This window comes from Hylaeus volcanicus, chromosome 4 (genome assembly GCF_026283585.1).
Source record: "Hylaeus volcanicus isolate JK05 chromosome 4, UHH_iyHylVolc1.0_haploid, whole genome shotgun sequence".
Taxonomy (NCBI): Eukaryota; Metazoa; Arthropoda; class Insecta; order Hymenoptera; family Colletidae; genus Hylaeus; species Hylaeus volcanicus.
The window spans coordinates 22836666-22861212 of NC_071979.1; the positions used below are offsets into that span (position 1 = coordinate 22836666).

Consider the following 24547-nt stretch of genomic DNA (forward strand, 5'->3'; position numbering starts at 1 on the left):
AACACACATTGTGATCCTAGAAACTTGGACAAGCCGCAGTTCTTTCGTGAGTATAGGTACAAAAAGTTATTAAGACAAAAAATTGAATCCCCATCTCTGTCGATGGTATACTTATTTTATTTAATGCAACAGTGGAAGTGTAAAGTGCACTTGCAGATTTCTTGAGATGTATTTTATTGAAAATATTAGTCTTATATAATATTATGAATTGAATGTTACAGGTGTATCCAGACCTTTCGATTTGTGTGGTTCTGTGGCGCAAGCGAAAATCGTCCCGAATCGGTGAGTACTTTCTTTCTCTCGAAAGTCACGCGGAATTAAAAACAGCACTTTACGTGAAAACTGGAAATATTAAGAACCATTCACTTTTCCTATTCTTAGCTCTTTCCCCAAGAGCATGCGTACGTAATGTTTGTGCTAAGTGAAAATAGGAATGTCATATCTACAACTTACCTCGATAAAGTTGGTTTAGAAATCTTTAGATTGCAGAGTAGTCGGAACGAGGAAATCATATATTTCATACCGATATTTCATACTGGTAATACTAGATGAACATCAACGTTAGAGGGTGTAACTCAATTGACTTAATGATTAATTCTATCGGTGATGAAGTTTCTTTATTTCTAACTGGTTACATTTAAAATGTAACATATCGATAAAGTCCATACTCAGAAATTCGTCGGGAGTTGATCCTAATCAATCTTCGATCATACTCTCTGTGCGGCTGGTCAATAACGTAAAGTATGAGACGGCGGTACTCGTAATCTATAAGAATCAAAACGAAGATTTCAGGTTCCTATCAGAATATCGATCTTTATTTTGATCCAAATTTGGCACAATAATAGCGTATCAAGGCCACATTCTTGTTACATGTTTCAACTTAACGGAATGAATTGAAAATGTTACGTGTGATTACTTTGGAGTAAGTTTCCAGCGATATCGGGAAGAATCCATTCGCAGTCAAGCAGCAAACACGTCTCGATCGCACCGAGACCATCATCGGATCGTTTCGCAGACTTCTGCCAAATTTATCCATCGGCATAAGCGTCCACGGTGCTGAGTACGCCGACAAACCGACATTGTCACTTTGTACTATCAGATCGTTGCAAGAGTACATGACCATAAGTAGCAAGACCGAGCTACCAAACGCGCCAGCCCCGCAGGACAAACGTGATAGCAATTCTACTGTTCCCTGCGCGTATAAAAGATAAAAGTATTCACTAAACATTGTTTTCGCGATGTTCATAAAACATTATTTTCATATTATAATGTAGTAGCAACACTATTATATACCCTTAAATATTATTTTGCTAAATTTTAAGGGGATATCAAAAAATTTGTAGCTTTTATGAAAAGAGTATTAAGGATTATGAAAAATATTTTTTTATTTAATTAGTGTATTTATAAAACTAGACTTTTCTTAATGTTCTTTAACTGATATTAATGAGCAAAAATTTGTAATACGAACCGAAAGCATTTGATACCCTGAAAGACAGATTAGTCCACTGACCATTGTCATTTCAGCGAATATGATCAGCGTGAACACTTCCTCAATCTTCGCGGAAAAATTAATGAGATCCTAATGTTGCCGAATGCAGTTTTTCAATTTTTCATAACATTTACAGGAATACATGGTTACGCTTACATTTGCATTGTCATCCTGCATTTTCTCTATTGTGTCATACAGATTTACCAGCCTGTATCGAAGTATACGAAACTGGGCAGACACATGTAGGCTCATAATGCAGATAATTTCGTCAAAACAAAAAACACACGACAGAGTGATAATACACTGCTACCTGGGAACACATGAATCCATTTAGTAACTTCAATTTGATCACTCATGTGCAAATGTTGATTCGTTTCATTCATCAGCGGAGAAAATTTGTTTGGAATTTTCATTAAAATTGTAGTGTTTGTTAATCGATGATATGATGTTGAAAGCTGTAGTACCTGGACGAAGTAGAAAATTTCATAGTAGGGACTGATCAATATGAAATCGCACCACATATTGAATGGAAGTATTCTATCGGTTTCATTTTTCCCCATACTGGCTACAACATAAATGCACTTTATTAATTAGTTACTGCCCGGTTGGTGAGAACGATTAACTTTACGGTGACCAATCGTAATATTTATCAAGGAAATTCTATGCTGCTATGGACGTATCATAAATATGTAAGTTTTGTAAACTGATGAAATATTTATAGATTTGTAACGGTTGGAAGTTGATACAAAATGTTTAAAGTTAATTAAATATTTATAGAAATATGTGACGAAACTTAATTTCAACTCACCAATGATTGGTGCAAAACACTGCATTGTAACAACAGCATGACCACCAATGGTAATCGCGATGGCAATTATACTACATACCATGCTGCTGTCGGCTAAGATCTCTTTCTCGCGATAGTTATAATTATGTTTCCAGAAATGGTCTTTCACGAATTGAATCAATTCATTAAGTTTCACTTTGTTCACCATCGTGACGTACACCTTTATCAGAATCAGTAGGAGACTAGCATTGAGGGTGACAGCCCAAAGCGTAGCCTGAAAAAATGGAAAAAGTAATAGTATTGTTATGAGATCTGTCACAACTAACAAATATTGTTGTTTCAACTGATTATTTCAAGTTGATATTAAAGAAAAACTGAATCCCCTTTTTACGAGTAAATAGAATTTCATTCAGAGAAACAACGTTTGAATAATCGAATAACCAATGCTTATTCGCTATAATCTTGTAATACATTTTAATATGCAATTATTCGACCGAGTCCATTCCCGATAGACCTCGTAATCTAAAAGGGCATAACCATAAAAAGACAAAGATTAACAGTTGCTTAAGGGAATTCATTCGCATACCCTACAAAAATGGTATCAATGCGTAAAGGTTGTATCTACGTTGAAGTCGTTCAAGAGAAGGGTCAACAATCATTGAAACATTACATTTGCACAATCTCTACATTCGTAAACACTGTACTTACGTTGATGTCACCTCAGCAGAAATACAAATCTCTGGTCTCAAAGTACACAGCAAGTACAGTCACAATGATCGTATAGCTTGTGGCAATCCTCCTCCGAAGTAGATCCCCATCCTTCTCTGTCATCCATATACCAACGAACTTCAAGTAGAAAGTGGATATTTTGATCGAAATGTCGGGAAACGTTTCTGCTTCCATCGTGAACGTCGACTACCTGAGGATGAAGCTGATTGTCCCTTACAAATTATTATTGTATAAGAATCGTAAAGGAGGGTGGTCATTATCACTGCGATGTTCCTTTGGTTGTTGCGTTTCTTTGAAAGATCACTCATGACACGGACACACGCCAAATGTCCGAGTAATGGGTTATCTATTATTCAGGCACCACGCCGATGTCCCTATCATGGCTTTCGTGAAAATGAGCATCGTCACGCATATACGAAACTGTCTTCTGAAGGGATTACGTGTCTAATTAATTAATTACCTGTTACAAACTGCAAGTGAGTGCTGCGAGATCTATCCATCGTCGCTGGTGTGTTTGATCAGGAGGGAGCAATAGATAAGGTTCTCTACCACTGAACGTAGATTCCAAGTGTTTGGGTGATTTTAGTGAATGGTTCCCAGTGTTAAATTCTATCCTTCCAAATGTAATCATAGGATGCGTTGAGTATTTCAAATAAGATTGTTCAATCATGATACTATCGTCAAAAAATGTCCTCTTTGTTTGAATTTCTGTCATTCGCAGAGCTTCGTTTTAGTAACTCCTCAGTAGCGTAAAATACGACACTGCTGTACTCAACACCTGTAATAAAAGAAAGAATCGTCAGCAAAATGAATTTCCACCATGAAATCCACCTCCATGAATTTGGAAACAATGGCTCTAAATTTCTGTGTAATTGGTTAAGCAATACGAATCAGAAAATAGAATCAAATACTCGAAATGACAACCCAGGGGTTTGAATCTTAACAAATATTATTATTTTCCAGAGAGCCAACAATTATATTTTTAAAATATATCTTAATTTCGAAGCACCCATCACGTGTGATCAGAATATTTAAAAAATTACATGTCAGTTTCACCAGCAAGACTGTATTAACAATGCAGACAAGTAAAATGACAAATTCTTCACAATCCAAAGGGAAATATTTAAATGTCAAGCACGTTTAGCAGCACGAGGAACTCACGTGCGCGGTTCGAAGCAAACTGCTGCGATGTTACGCTTCGATGGCAATTTTGCTCCTAGGCAACCTAGAAGGGCTGAATCGTGTAGGTAGGAGTTAGCCGAGAACTCAAGGAGTATGTTTGCTAGTTCGCGTGAATATTGAATTCTTCTCATTGGTTTTCATATTTATAATGAAAAATTCATTTGGCAATATCGAAACAAATCTCCCAACGAATCCACGTGAAATACCGAGTGAACGTTGGAATACCATTCTAACAAAAATGATATCGCTACATACCGAAGTATACGTTTCCAACGATACAACGAAGAATCCGCTGGCTCTCAGGCAGCAGGACACTCTCGATCTCATGATTACAAACGCCATGTCTTTCCTAAGCATTCTACCACCTTCGTTCACCGGCAGTCGTAGCCACGGTCCTGAGTAGACTGCCGAAGCTACTCGCGTGCTCTCTTGAATCAAACAGTCGCAGCTGTAGGTGAACATCAACAGCTGGCACATGCAGCCTGCTATGTGAACTACGAAAATCAGGCGCCTCGCTTCACTCAACTCATCCTGAAGAACGCATTGTATTACAATCGTGAATTAAATATTTCGCTGCCTAACTATTCGTGGCAACACCTAAACATGAATTAATTAAAAAAAACTCTTATTCTTTCGACGAAATCAAATGAATGATATCATAAAGTTTGAATCCAATGGACGTAGTAAATACCATATTTCTGGTATGTGAAAGATTCGAATCAAGAGAACCAAGATGCTAAGAAACCATACAAAGAATAAACATCCACTTCATTAGGTTGACGATGTTGGCTTACCGAGTTGGACGACTTACACTTGTAACGTGTACTAACCAGAAGTATCAGATATCCGTCGAGGCACATCAGGAAACTGAAGAGGAACACTTGTCCCAGCACGACTATCGCGAACACTTCCTCTAACTTGTTGCCGTATGCGAGGAGCGCCTGATGCTGTTTGATGCATCTCTTAAACGAGTCGTGACATTTGTTTGAGTGATACAACGTAGCTGAGTCTGAGGCTTCCTTCGACTTCTCTTCCATCTTCACCATGTGTATGTTTACGAACCTGTACTGTAGTATACGGAACTGGGAAGCAACGTGCAAATTTATGACGCAGAGGAAATTGTCGAGGCAGAGGTAACCCACGCCTATGTGGTATGTAGTTAGAACCTGAGCAAGTGTAGTTAATTAATATTTACAGTTAGCAGATTATAGAGTAGTGTAAGTTCTGTCTGTTAATTTTAAACACAACCAAATGATATTTGCATCTATGCACAACGAAATATTAATATTATTATATGAATTAATAGAACACATGTTACATGCACTATGCATATTTTGTACGTTTTTCATATAAGTGTACGTCGTAAATGCATGAAATCCGCAATAGGGCATTATTTCATAACAACAGAGGAAAGAGTATAATAATTCATAATACCTGTACTACGAACATCATCTCAAAATAGGGTGACATAGATAATGGTATGTCGAGATGCATGTTGAAAGGAAGCAGCCTGTCAGATTCATTTCTTCCAACATTTTCTGAAACAATGCGTATTTTACTTTTTATCGAGTAGCTCCTACGATAGTAACCACTCCATTCGGGTGAGAAAATTTCATCGAGTGTCCGTCTTACCCATAATTGGCCATATCGCGTAACTTATAACTGTAGATTGAGCAAAGAAATTAAAGATGCAAATGAAGTACGTGCAGGTACGGCTGCAGTTATTTATAACCATTCTCTCGTAGCAGTCGTAATTCGAATGCCAAAAATTCTTTTTCGAGTACGCGACCAACTCAAGGAATTTCTTTTTTTGCCAGAACAAGACGAGTATCTTGAATAAAACCATCACAACAGTCATGATGGTGCACGCTACGTAAATTAATTCCTATAATCAGAAAACACAGTTAACATATGTTCAGCGCACAGACACTGCCTCTCAAAACTTTGGATCAACCGTTGAATTCTGGAGGTCCGTTGTGACTATAGGAACGCAATATATATTCTTTGCAGTTAAAGTTCGTACTTAATTTATGTCACAGGTGGATTCGTGAGATTCAGTTGTTTTCACACTCACGCCAAAGTCTCCTCCCCAAATATAGTATAGGTCGGACAATAAGATATACAAGCTGAACGAAAGAACCCAAACTGTGTAGATCATGGCAGCCTTTCTTCGGCATTCCTCTGATCGATCTTTCGCTAACCAAATCCCCACGATCTTCAAGTAGAACGACGTCATCACGAGGGAGATGTCTCTGCTCTGCTTCGCGCACATGGCGAAATCCAAATGACCGTGTGTCGAGAATTTTCAACTTCGGATCGATCGCCATCGACGCGGAGGATAGTTATTCCCAGTGACGCGACACTGACGTACTCGTCACGTATCCTGTGTACAACTTTCACACGTCCTGTCTTACCCTACTTCAAACGAGCTATGTGAGGTATTACGGTACACGTAATTGGTGCTTTCAGAAGTGAGGGGCCAAAGTGGAAGAGTAAAGTGGAGAGACAGCGTTGAATCGATTTATTATTTATGATTCAGGGGTGACGTTGTAGCTACTGTAACCCCTGTATCCTCAGGGGTTACAGTAACACTGTTATAAGCTAACGAGGAAGAACTATTTAACAGTACGTAACGGTGTATTACTTGAAGCAGACATATTGACACCGGATTAGCTCTGATGAAGTAGAATCTGCCTGGTAAAGTAAGTCTACAGCTTCAGGTAGCATTAGTGTTTGCAACTTTGCAGATTTGTGGCGTATTGGAGATGAATACACCCATTGGAAGGAATTGTGAATTATATTATCATTAATATCTACGTGACTCATACATAATGTCTACATACGGTCACTTTTGTGATATTAAGTATGAAACATATGTTGCATGTTTATATAATGTGTAGTGGATTTCAAACCCCCCACAGCGTTGTATTAAACTTTGTTTCGTAAATCATTTAAGATGGAAAATAACGATATCTTTGAGGTTGTTGTTCGCCACTAGAGAACTGTCTCATTGCCATAAACTTTATTTTCACAAAGTTTACATTCAATCCATTGGAAAAATGGCCCATGGCGCGGTGTCCTATCAAACCATCGCAACTGTACGTAAACTAATGCCTCGCGAGGATGGGTGCACCTACTTGCATAAATATTAAATAATAAATCATTTGGAAATAGAAGTCTGTATATAAATTATATTATAACTACATGAACTGTCCCTCCTCAATAGTTCCGACAAGTCTAATTTATCTTTTCGTTTACAGACCTTGCCGTATAATAATTACCTTTAATCACGTTTTTGCCAAGTCATTGTAAACAAATAATGTTCAAATTCTCAGTTCAAAATCAACTAGGAGTTCCAGAAAAATGTCCTCTTCTCTTTGAATTTCTCTCATACGTTTTAGTAACTTCTCAGCAGCGTGAAATACGATATTGCTGTACTTAACACCTTTAACAAATGTAATGAAACGACCTCATTCCTATTTGGAAATTGTCAGGAAAACTTTGATATACCCCCAAGAGTTTACAAACAAAATATTTTCAAAAATTCGGATTTTCTATCGCACAACTGAATAGCTACTGTGTCTCTGACATTCTCCAGTTGTGAGAGCCCCAACACCGCTCACCTTAGTATACGTTTCCAACGATACAACGAAGAATCCGCTGGCTGTCAGGCAGCAGGACACTCTCGATCTCATTATTACAAACATCATGTCTTTCCTAAGCATTCTACCACCTTCGTTCATCGGCAGTCGTAGCCACGGTCCTGTGTAGACTGCCGAAGCTACATGCGTGCTCTCTCGAATCAAACAGTCGCAGCTGTAGGTGAACATCAACAGCTGGCATATGCAGCCTGCTATGTGAACTACGAAAATCAGGCGCCTCGCTTTACTGAACTCATCCTGAAGAATGCATTGTATTACAATCGTGAATTAAATATTTCGCTGCCTAACTATTCGTGGCAACATCTAAACATGAATTAATTAAAAAAAACTCTTATTCTTTCGACGAAATCAAATGAATGATATCATAAAGTTTGAATCCAATGGACGTAGTAAATACCATATTTCTGATATGTGAAAGATTCGAACCAAGAACTTAAGTTCCTTCATGCACTACATTACTTCAAATGCTAAGAAACCATACAAGGAGTAAACATCCACTTCATTAGCTTGACGATGTTGCTTACCGAGTTGGACGACTTACACTTGTAACGTGTACTAACCAGAAGTATCAGATATCCGTCGAGGCACATCAGTAAACTGAAGAGGAACACTTGTCCCAGCACGACTACCGTGAACACTTCCTCTAACTTAGTGCCGTATGCGAGGAGCGCCTGATGCTGTTTGATGCATCTCTTAAACGAGTCGTGACATTTGTTTGAGTGATACAACGTAGCTGAGTCTGAGGCTTCCTTCGACTTCTCTTCCATCTTCACCATGTGTATGTTTACGAACCTGTACTGTAGTATACGGAACTGGGAAGCAACGTGCAAATTTATGACGCAGAGGAAATTGTCGAGGCAGAGGTAACCCATGCCTAAGTGGTATGTAGTTAGAACCTGAGCAAGTGTAGTTAATTAATATTTACAGTTAGCAGATTATAGAGTAGTGTAAGTTCTGTCTGTTAATTTTAAACACAACCAAATGATATTTGCATCTATGCACAACGAAATATTAATATTATTATATGAATTAATAGAACACATGTTACATGCACTATGCATATTTTGTACGTTTTTCATATAAGTGTACGTCGTAAATGCATGAAATCCGCAATAGGGCATTATTTCATAACAACAGAGGAAAGAGTATAATAATTCATGATACCTGTACTACGAACATCACCTCAAAATAGGGTGACATAGTGAAGACGTCAATGTGCATGTCGAAAGGAAGCATCCTGTCAGATTCATTTCTTCCAACATTTTCTGAAACAATGTGCATTCTACTTTTTTTATCGAGAGGCTCTTAGGATAATAAACACTCTATCCATTAGGAAAATATGAGAACTTTGTGAATATTTCGTTGTAACAGTGCATCATGCTGTTATTGCTTAGAACTTATCATGCAATGTGTATTTTATTCGTTGCAGATGTGAGTCCGTCTTACCCATAATTGGCCGTACCACGTAACTTATAACTGTAGATTGAGTAAAGAAATTAAAGATGCAAAGGAAGTACGTGCAGGTACGGCTGCAGTTATTTATAACCATTCTCTCGTAGCAGTCGTAATTCGAATGCCAAAAATTCTTTTTCGAGTACGCGACCAACTCAAGGAATTTCTTTTTTTGCGAGAACAAGACGAGTATCTTGAATAAAATCATCACAGCAGTCATATTGTTGCACACTACGTAAATTACTTCCTATAATCAGAAAACACAGTTTACATATGTTGGGCGCATGGAGGTCCTTTGTAGCTACAGTCCTTAAAGTCTATAATTCACCTCAAATTAGAGGTGTTTTCTCCGTTTATTTACATTCACAGAAACACAATAAATATTCTTTGAAGTTAAAGTTCGTACTTTATGTCACACATGTGGATTCGCGAGAGTCAGTTGTTATCACACTCACACCAAAGTCTCCACCCCAAGTATAGTAAAGATCCCGAATTTCCAACGACATGGTGAGGCACAGAACCCAAACTGTGTAGATCATGGCAGCCATCCTTCGGCATTCCTCTGATCGATCTTTCGCTAACCAAATCCCCACGAACTTCAAGTAGAACGTCACGAGGGAGATGTCTCTGCTCTGCTTCGCACACATGGCGAAATCCAAATGACCGTGTGTCGAGAATTTTCAACTTCGGATCGATCGTCATCGACGCGGAGGATAGTTATTCCCAGTGACGTGACGCTGATATACTCGTTACGTATCCTGTGTACAACTTTCACACGTCCTGTCTTACCTTACTTCAAACGAGCTATGTAACTGTTGCTTTCAGATGTGAAGGGAGGAAGTGGATGAGTAAGTGAAGAGATAGCGGTGAATCGATTCATTATTTACCAGGATACCATTGAACAGGTGTCGCGACGATGCATGGAAAGACGCGTCGAAGTTACCTGTAGTTAGGGGTGACAGTGACACTTCTGTAAGCTAGCGAGGAAGAACTGTTTAATAGTACGTAACGGTGTATCACTTGGATAAGGCGGTTTCTCAGTTCAATCTTCCTAGCGAAGTCAGTCCACAGCTTGAGAATTCAATAGTTTTTGCAATTTTTCAGGTTCGTAATGCCCAAGAGGTGAACACATTACTCAAATTTGTCTCCCATTTGTTATTTTATTCATCCAAGAAAAATTTACAGTTTATATGAACGTACTATGTAAATGTTTTTGTTGTAATGTTGTCAATATTGAAATTTGTAAACGTTCAAGTGTTCGAAGTATTAGAAGTATTAGTAATTACATGTTAATGAATGAGTGAATGTATGAATGTATTTACACGAGCACATTGAATATAAACAAATAATTTCATGAATTTAAGTGTGCGTTTTCCATATCAAGTGTCGACTGTCTTAATAAAGTGAAGTACGACATCGCTGTACTAAGAACCTGCAACAAAGATATTCATTTTCGCAAGGCTATGCAAAAGTAATATAACAAATTTTTACATTTCGTCGATTTCCTCTTTGATGAGTTAGTTAGACTCCCGTACATTTTCAAAGTAAATCCAGTCGCGTATCTTTAACGAATACATCAGATTTAATTGTAAAATAATTAATTACCGCAGTGGAGGTTTCCAAAGAAACGGGAAAGAAGCCGCTGGCTGTCAAGCAACAAGATCTGGTCGTCCTCATAATCATTATAGTCATATTTTTGCGCAGCGATTTGCCGATTTGATCCATTGGAAAAATGGCCCATGGCGCTGAAAATATTGCACCGCCGACGTTGCTGCTCTGTCGTATCAAGCCATCGCAGCTGTATGTAAACATTAAGAGCTGACAAAAAGTAGCAGCCATGGTCAGCGCCAAACTTACGCTTCTCGATGGTGGCGTTTCTGCCTGCATAAAAATCAAACAATGAACCAAATAGAAGTACAGGTTTGCATATAAATTATATCACAACTGCATGCTCTTATGGCATCCATCTCATGGTCCTGAAAAGTTTAATTTATCTTTTTCTTTAATAGTAATTCCAGTATTCAGAATTTAAAATACGAATTGCAATACAATTTTTGGCAGGGTAATCTTACAACGTTAATGCGCGAGTGTATTTCTTCTATAGTACCAACCAAGAATATTTGGTATCCCACGAGACATATGATCATAGCCAAGAACAACACCTGACCCAACACTATCAGTGTGAATATTTTCTCAAGCATCCTGCAGTATTCCATAAGTGCCTGATGGTGTTTAATGCAATTCCTCAATTTTTGATAGCACGTGCTCGCGTAACGCGACAGGCTTTCATCGGACGCTCGAATGTGTCTCTCTTTCTCGAGGATGTCGGTCAAGTTCATCAATCTGTATTGCAGCACTTGAAACTGGCTTGCTACGTGCAGATTTAGGATGCACAAGAAATTATCGAAGCAAATGTAACACACACCTACGTGGTACACGCACAGCATCTGTACAGACATGATTCACTCTCACATTGTTGTAAACTTTATTATTCAATGATTGTAGAATTTTTATTTGTTTGACACGATCAGGTTGGAAATATAAATATTCAAAAAAGTGTCGCTATGAAAGTTGCAGAAAAAAATCACAATATGAACTTTAATTATTTTATAAATGGAAAGGAATGGATTTTCTCTGTAAATGTAGCTGTATACCTGTATTAAAAATAGTACTTCAAAATAAGGCGAGGTTCCTGTGGGGAAGTCCAGCCACATGTTAAATGGTAGTATCCTTTCGGATTCGTTTTTCCCGATATTTCCTGAAATGTAAAGCGAAAGAGTTTATTTTTTAAAATGTAAGAAAAAGATCATCCAAATCGCAAAATCTCTAGAACTTTTATGGTACACTGGGCAAATCGATTAACTCCTCTTTTTGAAAAATCTTAAATTCAAGTATCAAAGTACTTGGTATAATCATAACTTTTTATATTTATTATAATTTTCCTGACAAGGAAACACTTTTTCAATATTTATTTGAATTTATATTACAAAGGGAATTTCAAAAAACAATATACAGTCAGTATAAGAAGTATTCGTACAGCAACCAATTTAAAATAAATGGTTCCTGTAGGATTACTTATTACACTGGCTGTACATTATTTCATCGCATTTCTCAACATTTTGTTTTATGGAGTGCAAATGTTTAAATTGAATCGATTTGTCCAATGAACGGCTCAAATGAAGAAATCAAACGTTTAATAACTATAAATACCGATTTTCATTCGTTACACGGCTTAAAAATAATTTACACCGATGCAAATGACAATGTTTGTTAATTCCTTGCTCGACTCACCCAAAATTGGCGTCACCATGTAACCAGCGCAAGTGCCTTGTGTGCAAAAGCTAAGAATAACGATGAAAAGAGCGCATAATCTCTTGTACTCGTCTAGAATTAATTTTTCCCGTAGGTTATAATTCGAATGCCAGAAATTCTTTTGCGTGAACAGAATTAAATCGAAGAATTCCACTCTGTGTGTGTACAAAACGGCGATCTTAAAGAGTACGACCATGAGGTACATAATATTGCACGCGATATAAACGCAGTCCTGGAATTACAAAATTATGAATCACAAACGCGTGAAATGTTAAAGTTTGTTCGATGTTCATCCATTAATTAGAATTATTATTTTCAATAATTAAAAATTGGACAATTCAATGGCGATCTCAAAGCTGAGGAATTCTAAATGATTCGACACGATCGCCTCAGAAGTTCTTCCATCGTTTACCTAAGAGAATTTAAACCCGGAGATTCGAAAAGGTGCCGGATTCGTATTACTCGAGAAAGTTTAAAGATCGGGGCTTCGAAAAAGCTCCAACTTATATTATTGAAAACAATCTAAAAGCCAAGCCTTCAAACTTCGAAACGCAAAGAACAGAAGACTTGGCTGTCAATCGGACAATCCTCGTTCGTTGCATTCGTTATCTATTATTCGAATAAAACGTCGTCCAATCTCTGGACTTAACGCACACTCACATTGAAATTGCCCCAGGAGTAATAGAAGTCCCTTATCGCGATGCAGGTGGCAATGAAGAGCATAGAGCAGGTGTATATCAACGCGAAGTTTCTACGTTGTTGCTCTGCGCGATCGGCGGCCATCCACAAGCCGACGGTTTTCATCAAGAAGCACGTCCAAATGATGGACACGTCCTTACTCTGCGCCGAGCGCATGGCTGGGTTCAAATAGCTGAAAATTTTTGTCGAGGTCTCGTACGAAAGCTTTTCTGCATCGATTTCGTTTCAGAAAACGCGGAAGGAACGTCCCTCACCCTGACAACACTTTGACCCATTAATTATCCTCAACGACCATCGGAGATCTAAATGACGTTAGATATTCGAGTGCATTATTCACGGTGCAAGGGAGGTGTCACCCTCTTCGACAACAAAGAAACGATGACAGTGAATAGAGCAACGTGCAATTACTCATGCCTGCCAGCGATGGGTGAGCTCAGTCTCACTCAAGACAGCAGAAGACGAGCATGGATCAGTGGATGGATCGGTGTTATGCGCGTCGTCGCTCTGAAGGACTGACTTCTTTTTATACTTCGATATAGTACGTACATGTTTGTTAATTGAGACGATGAAGTTTTGCACTGCGACGGGAATTTTATTCGAATTCTAGATAACGAATGAAACGAAAGTATATGTACTTAGGATGATCACTTGAAGAGAATTTGAAATGTAAGTCTTCGATCCTGAAGTGAAATAGAATGGAGAGTAAATTAAATAAATATTCGATAGAATTTTTAAATTTTCAAGCACGAAGTGAAGTGGAGTGAAGTGTAAATCAAATTCCCACCGAAATATCTTTTTTAATATTCGTTTAATCGCTTCAATTACAATCGGTCGGACGTAGATGATTATTGTTGAGATCGATTGTCTTGAGGCAAAATAGACGTCATGGTGAAAGGTAATAAAACATCACTATTCTTTCAAGAAATATACTTTACATTCTAGAGTTTGTTCTACACACGTATCGATAATTTTGTTTATTGTTACTCACAGTTTACGACTAGTTCACCATGGACTGCCTGATTAAAGTGAAATAAGACATGCCTGTACTGATAACCTGCAGCAAAATATCTGAGACTTAGAATTGTTCAATCAAATTACATCTCATTGTGTGCTCGATTTTCTACACTTTCTTTCTTATATTTCTCTTTGAATAATATGTTCTCTATCAATCAAAAAAAATGTTCAGTGCACTGTGAAATATATCTGTGAAAAAAAGGATGTAGCGTACCGAGGTATAAGTTTCCAAGGAGATAGGAAAGAATCCACAGCCAGTTAGACAGCAAAAGTAAAAGCGATTGAGAAGCTAGCGTATCAGAGTTAAAGCCTTATCACTAAATAGTCACTCACGCTGAGGTTTGGCCAGGAATAGTAAAAGTCTCTCGTCTGGAGAACCACGCCGTACAGCATCGCGTATATCGTGTAAAACAGCATGAACTTTCTGTGACGTTGCTCCACGTGATCTTTCGCGTGCCAGAGACCAACAACTTTCAGGCAAACTCTCGTTATCAGTATGGATACGTCTTCTTTGTGGGACGCGCTGGTGGGTGTATGCGCGCTATCTGAAACGGTGAACTTCACCTCGGGAACGGACTTCTCCATTTTTTTTACTATATGTCAGGGGTCACAAAGAGAAACATTTCAACCGACGATCAAGGGTGCCAAACTCGTTCAAACGGTCTTTGTCAGTAACAGAGTACCAAGAAGAGATGAGAAAATGACAGTTCCGCAATAGCCATCATGTAGATTGAGTCGTCATATATAATCCAGGCAGTAGGTCTCCGACACAGGGTGAAAACGAAAGGCAACACTGGTACCAGATCATAGGGCTGGTATCGTTGTAATGAAGAGGATGCAGAAATGAGTTACCAAAGGAGACATTCAGTTCTGATTATCGATTAATTAGAAGAGACGTTAAACGAGTTCACGTGAATCGTACGCGTGAATCGGCGCGGCGTGTAGAATGGTATTGAGTAATGTGACTGGTTGGATGATGGTGCAGACAACATATATGGATACGTATTTACGTGTTTCATTTAAGTTTTTGTATATTTATGCTTGAATATAGTTGTTAGGATTTATCTAAATTTTAATGAAGGGAAGTGTTGAAATGTCACCTTGTTGTAATGTAAAATATTACTTCAATGACTTATGTGACTTATGGGAAATTAAGAGGAAATTATTTATTTATTATGCGGGTAAAAAAATTATACTTGAAATTAATTTTTCAATTTATCATTGTTTCGAATTATCGAAGTAAGTCTTCATATAAATTGTAGAATTGCATTTTATTCGTTACATTCGTATGAAACATTACCTTGTGTGCAATCACGGAACTCTTTCTTATGCTACTTGCTTAATGATTCGACAACTACCGACAATCAGCATCATTTGGTCAATCTACTTGGTTACTCATCCTCTTGGGTTGAATTTGTCAGTAATGTGAAGTACGACATTGCAGTGCTAAATACCTGTAGCATAGTATTTCTGACTTAATATTCGCAATATCTTCAGTATCTCACATTTAATAGTACATGACGTCACGTACAGTGGTGGCAGTTTCCAAAGACATGGGGAAGAAGCCACCGGCAGTTATATAACACGGTTGATTCGCCCTCAGAATGATAATACTTATACTGGTTCGCAGCGACTTGCCAATCGTATTCATTGGCAAATTGGTCCATCCCACAGAGTAGATTGTCAAGCCAACGTTCCTGCTTTCCTGTATCAAAAGGTCGCAGCTGTACGTGAACATCACTATTTCAACAAAGCTTCCGAATGTGAGCAGTATGAAAATCACCCGCATCGTAAGAGTAGTATTGACCTGTACACATTTTGCACAACACAATATCAATGCAAGGCGATGAAGTAAGATTACAATTTATTAGAGGAGTCGTATTCGCGTAGCTAATAAGAATTGGCATGTCCTTTAGTGTATACAAGCTCAGAAGTACTAGGACGCTTCCTTAATATGTAGAAATAAATATCCAATAAAAGTTGCGAATTATTTAATATCAATTATATCATTTATGTTTCGATATGTTTATGTTGCATTAGCGAATATATTTTATTAATAGTTTTTTTTTAATATCAAATTAGTAATGATAAAATCTATAGAAATAAGATAATATTAAAATTTCTTTTACCAAACTTGGATACTATTAATTTTTTCATTGTATCCAAAGTAATATTATCTCATTTATTTTGTGATATTTCGACATTCTTTCTGAACTTTTTCATCTGAACGATCCCAGAGTTCCATTATAAAATTGAATATGGTATTCAAAACATTTAATATTATTAAATGATGTTAAATACTCATCCAATAGAGAATTTAAAAACAAAAGTTGTATAGTAATAATTTACGGTGTATAGTAATTACTCATTGAGGATAGTTAGTGTCTACATATTTATGAACGAGGGTGAATAACTAGATCATTTAAACGTTGGATTATTATCAGGCAAATTTGAAATTGACCTAGATAAATTTGATTAGAAATTAAAATGAGAAATAGCTACTCGAAGCTTGAAAATGAAAAATAATTTCTAGCCAGCACCTAAGCCTTCGATATTAGAGTATCAAGTTTATCCTTCGGATGATGTGAGTCTGCTTCTACAGACACAATCCCCTGGATGCCTACGTCCCCTTCATAACTCTTGCACGCGTCTAAATTTCGGCGTCTTCATTGTTTAGATCAGATCATCACGTTGCCCATACGTACCATCAATACTTGATACATAGTCAAGCAGATCAATAAACTTAAAGCCAACACAAATACAAGAACGTTCAGCGAGTATAGGTCGTTGACTTTCTCGCAGTACTGGATGAGTGCCTGATGCTGGCGAACGCACTTCCTCAACGTCACGTGACATTTATTAATATAGTCAGTCAGATCCCTGTCTTTGTCAGAGCATTCCCAGAGATTCTTCAGCCTGTACTGTAATATACGAAATTGATAGGCCAAGTGGAAGTTGATCAAGGACAGAAAGGTGTCGAAGCAAATATGGCACACTCCGACTTGAAACACGCACATTATCTGCGTAAACAGAAAATTGATTATCTCGATAAAGAGTTATTCATAACATAATAAAATCAAACATAATATCCGAATAACATTCGAAATGCTCTTTTGGAAAATCCTTGATCGATCGAAATTCACGTTACCTGTATGAGGAACATGATTTCGTAATACGGCGACACACTCAGTGGCAAGTCTGTCCACATAGTGAATGGAAGTGATCTTTCCGATACATTTTTACCATAGTCCACTGAAATAGAAGTGAATGCAGTAGTGATATTAGTCGTGGTGGTCATGGAAATCCATTTTGAAGAAAAAACGGATTCTCTGCCAAAACCGAGGCAACTCGAATAATTTAATAATCATATATCTTATAGGTACTGAAATGTCAGAGTTTTCTATGCTCTTCATATATTTAAATAATCTAATATTATATATCGTCGTTAGTATATGGTTGAACACTAAAGTATGTCTTAAAAAAAAATTAGATAAAAATCTAAAAAAGATATTATATACATATGCCGAATAACAGAATTTTATTAATATGAAAAAATATAAGTATTCATCTTTAAATTATGATTTCACTTTGCACGGAATAATAATACAACAGAGTCCATTACTGTGTACGCAGTTTCCGTATGAATGTTAACAAACTCACTAATTAAGGGCGTGAGTACGTAATTGACTACTGATGCGTTTAGTATGCAATAGGCGAAAACAATGATAAACGTGAAAATCCGTCGACATTCAGCCAGAAGTACTTTCTCCTGTGGATCGTAATTCGAATGCCAGAAGTTGCACTCCGTGTACTGAACCAAATTAACGAATTTCGCTTTTTGCAAAAACAACACGAAAAGTTTTAACAACCCCACGATGATAAACGTAAGGTTGCAAATACCGTACAAGACGTTCTGAAATTGAAAAAATAAAAAATTTTATAAGAGATTTGTTGATTATCGACTTCAATTAATTTGAATTGCTACGAAGGTATTTTTCCAGCGGTAATTAAAATAGGTCTTCCGTGTAGTGCTTCTTAAAGAAAGATAGCCCACCGTTATAAAATCATTATTAAACAATTTTTAATTTAAGCATTAGTACGAACCTTACAAGCAGTAAGAATAATCTCAAAATACATGTACTAAAATTTGGAATCTGTGATAACTTTAGGGCCAACGTCTTCTTGGCCTAGAACGCCAGTGATGTTACTCGATTCAAACATTGTCGATCTCAAGCACGATGACCACAAGCAACTTTTCCACGTCGATGGACGAATTATTTTATGTACTCACGCCAATGTCGTCCAAGGTGTTACAGATATCAATAAAGTTCACGCAGAGACCGAGAGAAAGCATGCCGATGGTGTACGTAAAAGCGAGCCACCTCCGTCGCTGTTCTGCCGCATTGGACGCCAACCAAAGACCAGCTCCTTTCATTAAAAGGCACGACAATGTTATAGAAATGTCGTCTCCCATCGTTACGTTTATAATCATTTATGCATATACGAAATTTCCGCTTGATAACGAGAGCTTTGTATCATGAGTCTTTCTAGGGAGCGTCTATCAAAAGTACTCTGAGGTGTGGTGGATAGAGGTCTGATATTTACTTTGATCTTACCAGGTGTTATTTCACATATTGCTTCTCGCAATAGCATTGTATCCCTTTCCACTGGAGGTCACGTTTAACCACGTCTGGAGAATTAATCGACGAATAATGAATTCTTCGAGGGGTGTAATTTCCGCACCGTTCATGACAATGAGCGACAACGGTTTCATGGCATATCGAAAACTGCTAAGAAGTAGGGACGCAGTACCGAGCACGACCCTTAACATAGTAACTTGTAACGCAGAGCAGGGGATTTTACCAGTGATGGACAACGTATATAGCAGTTCGTTCGATTGAACTGTTAAGTTTTTGCTGGTTCGTTGTGGAATATTCCATTCTACAATTTGATAAAGAAATTTATTCTTTACAGAATATTATAAGTGTGGTTAGACCGTGTGATGGAAGGAAGACTGGATAAGACGGGAGTTCCGATACAAAAGAACAAGTTTTACAGTGAAAGTATTTTATCATATATATATTTTTATCATTTTCATTGAGAAAATACATATACTTATTCGCAACTTATTGATCCTTGTGTGGCGTGATTCAATGCTGCGATTGCTTCTATTCGTAAATCCTCGAGCTGACAATGGGACGGAGGGGTGGATTGGGGGTTAGGGAGTCAGGAGGCAAATGAAATTTTATTGCTAAGTCCACCGACAGGTAAACATCGGTGGACGAAAAATTTCGGCGACACCAGCACTGAATCAACGTCCCGCAAAAATGTCTGACGCTATACTGAAACGTACAACAAACAAAGACTACCCCTTCGCGGTGCTTTACGTATTAGGGGTCTCGATCGCAAAGTGTACCCATTATCGTTACAGTGAATAAAGGGTCAAGAGGCATCGATATTGGTAACGCTGTCCGTTGTATCATTTTTTTTTTTTTTTTTTTTTGTTATTTTCATCTTTTCCTTTCGTTCTTGGTACGTACACCTTGATACAATATTAAAACACTTATCAATTTCATTTGCAAACATTTCCTTACCTAGTATGTTTCTATTATTTCATCGTTATTTGGATAACGCCGATTATCCATATAACACGTGTACTCATCAAAGCAACGGAAACGGAACTGAAAACGTTGGCGTGTATTCGAACCACACGATTCCCACGTAATTTCATTAAATCTAGTTAAGTTCGTTTAACCGAAGTACTTATCGTGTACAAATATACAGGTATCGTCTAATTAGAAGCTGAAGCTCGTCCACCGACAGACTCGGGAATGCGTTGAAGCCATCGAAACGCAATCGTCGAGTTTCTCGACAATTACAGGCGTTTTGTGCTATTACAAAATTACGATCTACCCAACTCGCGCGAAATTCCTTTGTCGATTTTGTTTCCAAACTAATTTAAACGCAACGAACATTCCACGAACACAATATACATGCGCGCGATATAATCCAATATTTTTGTTCTTTTTTATCTTTTCACTACGATCAACGCAACTGGATCGCTGATAGTATTGCTCTACTTCGCAGCTGGTTCGCCGATAATATTCATCTAAACGTTGAATCTCTATTTTACGTATCTAATCGCGGATTACACGCGTGTAAACCTAACTTATGCCATTGCCTGAATGGAATTCACTCGAAGAAAGGAACGACGAAAAAGTAAGAGTTTCTACAGCTTAAAAGTAGCGTACGAGCGCGAGAAGAGTGCCACAAGATTCCGGCCAAGGGAGGAGTCTGTAGCACTCTTCTCGGGCCTCAAGCGTTTGTTCTGCGAATGCTCGGAGTCTGTCTGTAACGTTGTTACACGCAATAGCTTCAGTTCGTATTGCGCGGCGGTTGTTGCGTTATCGAGGCTGTGCTAAAAAGTTCGTCAAAGTGAAGGTAAATTTACCGAAGCGAACCGCGTTGTTTAACAAGCTTGATCGTTTCTTGCGAATACTCGACTCACTGTCGGGTCAACGCGAGAAAATTTTTAAGCTTAATCCTTGATTATCACTCGACCCCTTTCGTTAACCCTCGGTTGCCACGGCAACCAAGTATGTATTTACATAAGCTACCGGCCATGTATTATGGTAACGACAGTCGATTCTTACTTCCGCTATTGTTACAAACTTCGTTTTTCTTTTTACAGCTTTCTTCGTGGAAACTGTATCAACATCAACGTATCATCGAGCTGAATGTAGTGTAATGATTTCGAAATAACGGCACGGTGCCCGGAAAACATAGCCACTAAAATTGTTACATTCACCCGGAATATTTGTAATTTTTACAAAATATAAGAATTACTAAATTTAAAAAAAGTAGAAAAGTAATAAGTTCATCGGTATAAATAGTTAAATGTATTGGTCTGCGCTCGATTGGTAAGAAAATCTTGATATTAAATATACACGTGATACTATTAAAATTACGATAATAATTATTAATAGATATGAGTATAGTGGGGAAAATTAACACGATGGAATGTCAAAATCTGTAGAAAGGATGATCACTTTCAAAACGTGTAGTAGATAGTGTATGGGGAAAATTAAAAGTAGAGTTCGATGCAGTATTACCTCGTTTACTGATCGAATTTTTTCCCTCGATAATTGAACCAGAGACCTCTCCTCTACAACCCTTGCCATATGATTCCTTTCGTTAACGAGGTAATACCGAATTACGACGACTATCATACGTTACATCGTCAATTTTCTATGAATGCGATTAGCATTAATTTATACAGCGTCGCGTATCGTTAGAAATTAGCAATCGATCGTTGTCTGTCAACATAAGAAAGAGCTTACCCGACAACCTGATAATAATTACGTTACAATATTCATCGGATGTGATCATTTATGATATACACTTCACCTTGAAAGATTTGATGAAAATTCTTAGAAAAATATTTGATGAATCTTTGGATGATCTGAAATTTTTCTGTGGCCGGCATCAACGTGTTTCATTTGACTTATTATTGCTTTCTATGGCAAACAGGCAAGGATTAAACTTACGAACCCTATCCTTAGCTGCGTATTCGTTAGGTTCGCATACCTGTGTTCAATACGTGCAGAGTGATATCCGATAGGAGTAAAATTCATGCTTCCTAGTATGTTTATTATTATACAAAATAATTCGTTTCGAACGACCAGGGGTGAGAATTCATTTTCAACTTCTTCCAAGGTATCCGTCCCTTACGTGTAAAATGTTTTCGTTTGTCGTGATTGCAAATACGATTCTAAATGTCTAAGTTCAAGGTCGTTCCAGTGACAGACGACGGTACAAGATCGAACTCGTTTCGATGTTAGAGGTCAAAATCGTCGCGATACGAACCAACGAACGACCTTGAGTGGAAAAAGGATTAATTCAACACTTTTTTTTTTGCTTTCTTAGAAAAATAGCTTCTGAGTCCTTATATGATCTGAAATCTTCTTGCGGCCGGCATCAACGTGTTGGAAAGTTTCCAGATTGCAAACGCGCTTTCACGGACAACGATTCTCAAATGTTTCTATGTACATATATAATATATATATATACACACACACATATAAATATAAATATATATACATAGTGTATGTATATATATATATATATATATATATGTATGTATATATATATGTATATGTATATATATATATGTATGTATATATATATGTATATGTATATATATATATATATATTTATATACTATGTATATATATGTATATACTCTAGTAAAGTTGAATTTCGATAAAAGTTCTTTGAAAGTCGTGATCGAGCGAAACTTTCGCAAACGAAAGCCTGGAAACGCTCCAAGGACAACGTACTCCGTTTAGTGAAAATTTACAAACACTTTCCTCCGACTATAACCTATAAAATGGAATCCATTCGAACGCAAACGTCGTCCCGGTGAATGCTGAAGCGTGCAAGGCTAGATGTTCGGTTAAAGAGCTTAGAAAAACAATGTAATCGTTAGATCGCCCTTCGATCGCGCACGCTTCGCGCGATCACGTTTCGTAATTCGTGTTATGGAAAAACGTCACGTGACCCGGGCGAACGGCGCGCGACACCGATCGATCGATTTGAACACCGTTCGTTCGACAATTACGTATTCGAAGAGATCGCATGTTCCATAATAACGGGAATAAATTACGCTTAAGTGTTAGTTCTCTTAAACCGTAGCGAATATAATACATGGCTGCGCATGATTATTCTGGGGACGCCAAGTTTTCGCATTTCGAGGGACATTTCGGACACTTTTGTGCTATTCGTAAGGGACTGTCCTTCGGATTACAGTGTTGCGATACTACCCTTCAAGTTGTCACATTGTTACGTCATTGTGCTATCACTGTTTTGAGACTTTGTCGTTTAACGTCTGAAACGTCTTGTCTTTCAGATTGTTCCAGTTTGGTCTCAAATCTGCGACAACATGAAGGACAGCACTCTACAATGTACGAGGGGAACAAAACATCGTTTTTTACAACGTTGTTCTATCTGAACAGCGTCATCATCTGTCATTTAAAATGCAATTATGTGTTCCGTGTATCACGTTGAATTGTTTGAAATGTATCATCCCTCGGTTGCGTTCATTACCAAACGATGTGTGCAGATTTATCGCATGCTCGTTCACCAGCACGCCATAGTGAATCGGAGTGAACATATGAAATTGTTCGTCCTACATGTGCACTCGCCACGACGATATCATTATAGACAACAGTATTACCAAAATTCCAAACATCAGAATCGCCGACAATTTTCACGAGTTACTCGCTATTCTATTTGGTAATACTTGAAACACTGCAATATTTAGAGTTAACATTGTAGAGAGTAGCCTAAAGCGTAGAGTTGAAATAATTGTCATTATACATGTTCGGTAACGAATTTGAAACTTAGGGCATTTAAGGGTTAATTTCAGGCATTTTTATTACTGGTATTTTTACGTTGTAACACATGAAATGCCTCATTTTGTATTGGCAAATTTTTTTATCCACTTTCTCGAAAAATATTTCTATCCTTCAGATCTTTGACGCATTAATGCAAAATTTAGAGTCTCCTTCATTTTAATTTTCAAACATTTACATATTTTCACCCATTTTCTTATAGTTGTAAGTTGTACATTTTAACGATTCTCATGTTACAGTTAGATTCAAATTTATTATGATAAATTGTCATTGAAATTTTTTAACGATTACGTATTTGAAGGTAGGAAACGTGTAATTTCTTCATTAAATGTACAGATTTCGATACCTCCTATCTTGATCAGTAACGTTTAATATAAAGAAAAAGTTATATTTGCTTAAAGTTTTCATTATAAATCAGACGTTTCATGTGCTACAACCTCACACTGGTATTAACGCGTGCTGTTTTACCGGCCCGCTTGTTCGCTGGCTCGAGCCTCCTCGCTTACGCCTATGCTCTGAGCGCGCGCTCCTCGGACGCTGTGATTGGTCAGTGTTTTTCGTTAATAATTCAAAAACGAAGCCCCATCCGACATTTTTGCAAAGGAAATTCTTGTTCAGAATCGTCTCAGCTACCCCCCATTTCCGGCTCCTCCCCGACTTTTGGGACACCCTGTATATTCGTAAAAGCATTATCAACGAACTGTCGAGATTCTCACGATAAAAATTAATACAAACACGACCACATTCAAAATACTTTTAATTCCAAGCTGCTTGCCTCATTTTCGAGAATCGTCAAATTTTTTGTATG

The 24547-nt window shown here is 37.6% G+C and overlaps 4 protein-coding genes across 4 annotated transcripts; all 4 read right to left on the bottom strand.

The window, feature by feature from the left end:
- Window positions 1-41: 41 nt before the first annotated feature.
- On the bottom strand, window positions 42-3557 carry LOC128875792 (odorant receptor 13a-like). Its single transcript, XM_054121680.1, is given in 8 exon segments — window positions 42-342; window positions 454-765; window positions 917-1192; window positions 1469-1781; window positions 1934-2054; window positions 2298-2550; window positions 2985-3195; window positions 3466-3557. Coding segments are annotated over 5 exon segments (966 nt in total). The 5' UTR covers window positions 2485-2550; window positions 2985-3195; window positions 3466-3557; the 3' UTR covers window positions 42-342; window positions 454-696.
- A 94-nt stretch (window positions 3558-3651) lies between these two features.
- On the bottom strand, window positions 3652-5844 carry LOC128875790 (odorant receptor 13a-like). Its single transcript, XM_054121678.1, has 4 exons — window positions 5622-5844; window positions 5018-5254; window positions 4443-4718; window positions 3652-3783 (listed from the first exon to the last, which is right to left on the bottom strand). The coding sequence occupies exons 1-4, from the start codon at window positions 5679-5681 to the stop codon at window positions 3736-3738; spliced, it is 621 nt and encodes a 206-aa protein (XP_053977653.1). The 5' UTR covers window positions 5682-5844; the 3' UTR covers window positions 3652-3735.
- A 1174-nt stretch (window positions 5845-7018) lies between these two features.
- On the bottom strand, window positions 7019-9888 carry LOC128875789 (odorant receptor 13a-like). The gene is made up of 7 exons (XM_054121677.1): window positions 9757-9888; window positions 9296-9548; window positions 9014-9114; window positions 8410-8745; window positions 7811-8086; window positions 7469-7632; window positions 7019-7323 (listed from the first exon to the last, which is right to left on the bottom strand). Exons 1-6 carry the CDS (start codon window positions 9847-9849, stop codon window positions 7585-7587), a joined length of 1107 nt encoding a protein of 368 aa, XP_053977652.1. The 5' UTR covers window positions 9850-9888; the 3' UTR covers window positions 7019-7323; window positions 7469-7584.
- Window positions 9889-10452: 564 nt separating this feature from the next.
- Window positions 10453-20637, bottom strand: LOC128875221 (uncharacterized). Its single transcript, XM_054120609.1, has 14 exons — window positions 18618-20637; window positions 17987-18239; window positions 17475-17578; window positions 17032-17346; window positions 15858-16133; window positions 15722-15780; window positions 15662-15680; window positions 14660-14796; window positions 13274-13484; window positions 12593-12845; window positions 11956-12059; window positions 11413-11748; window positions 10907-11182; window positions 10453-10733 (listed from the first exon to the last, which is right to left on the bottom strand). Exons 1-14 carry the CDS (start codon window positions 18816-18818, stop codon window positions 10653-10655), a joined length of 2625 nt encoding a protein of 874 aa, XP_053976584.1. The 5' UTR covers window positions 18819-20637; the 3' UTR covers window positions 10453-10652.
- Window positions 20638-24547: the final 3910 nt, after the last annotated feature.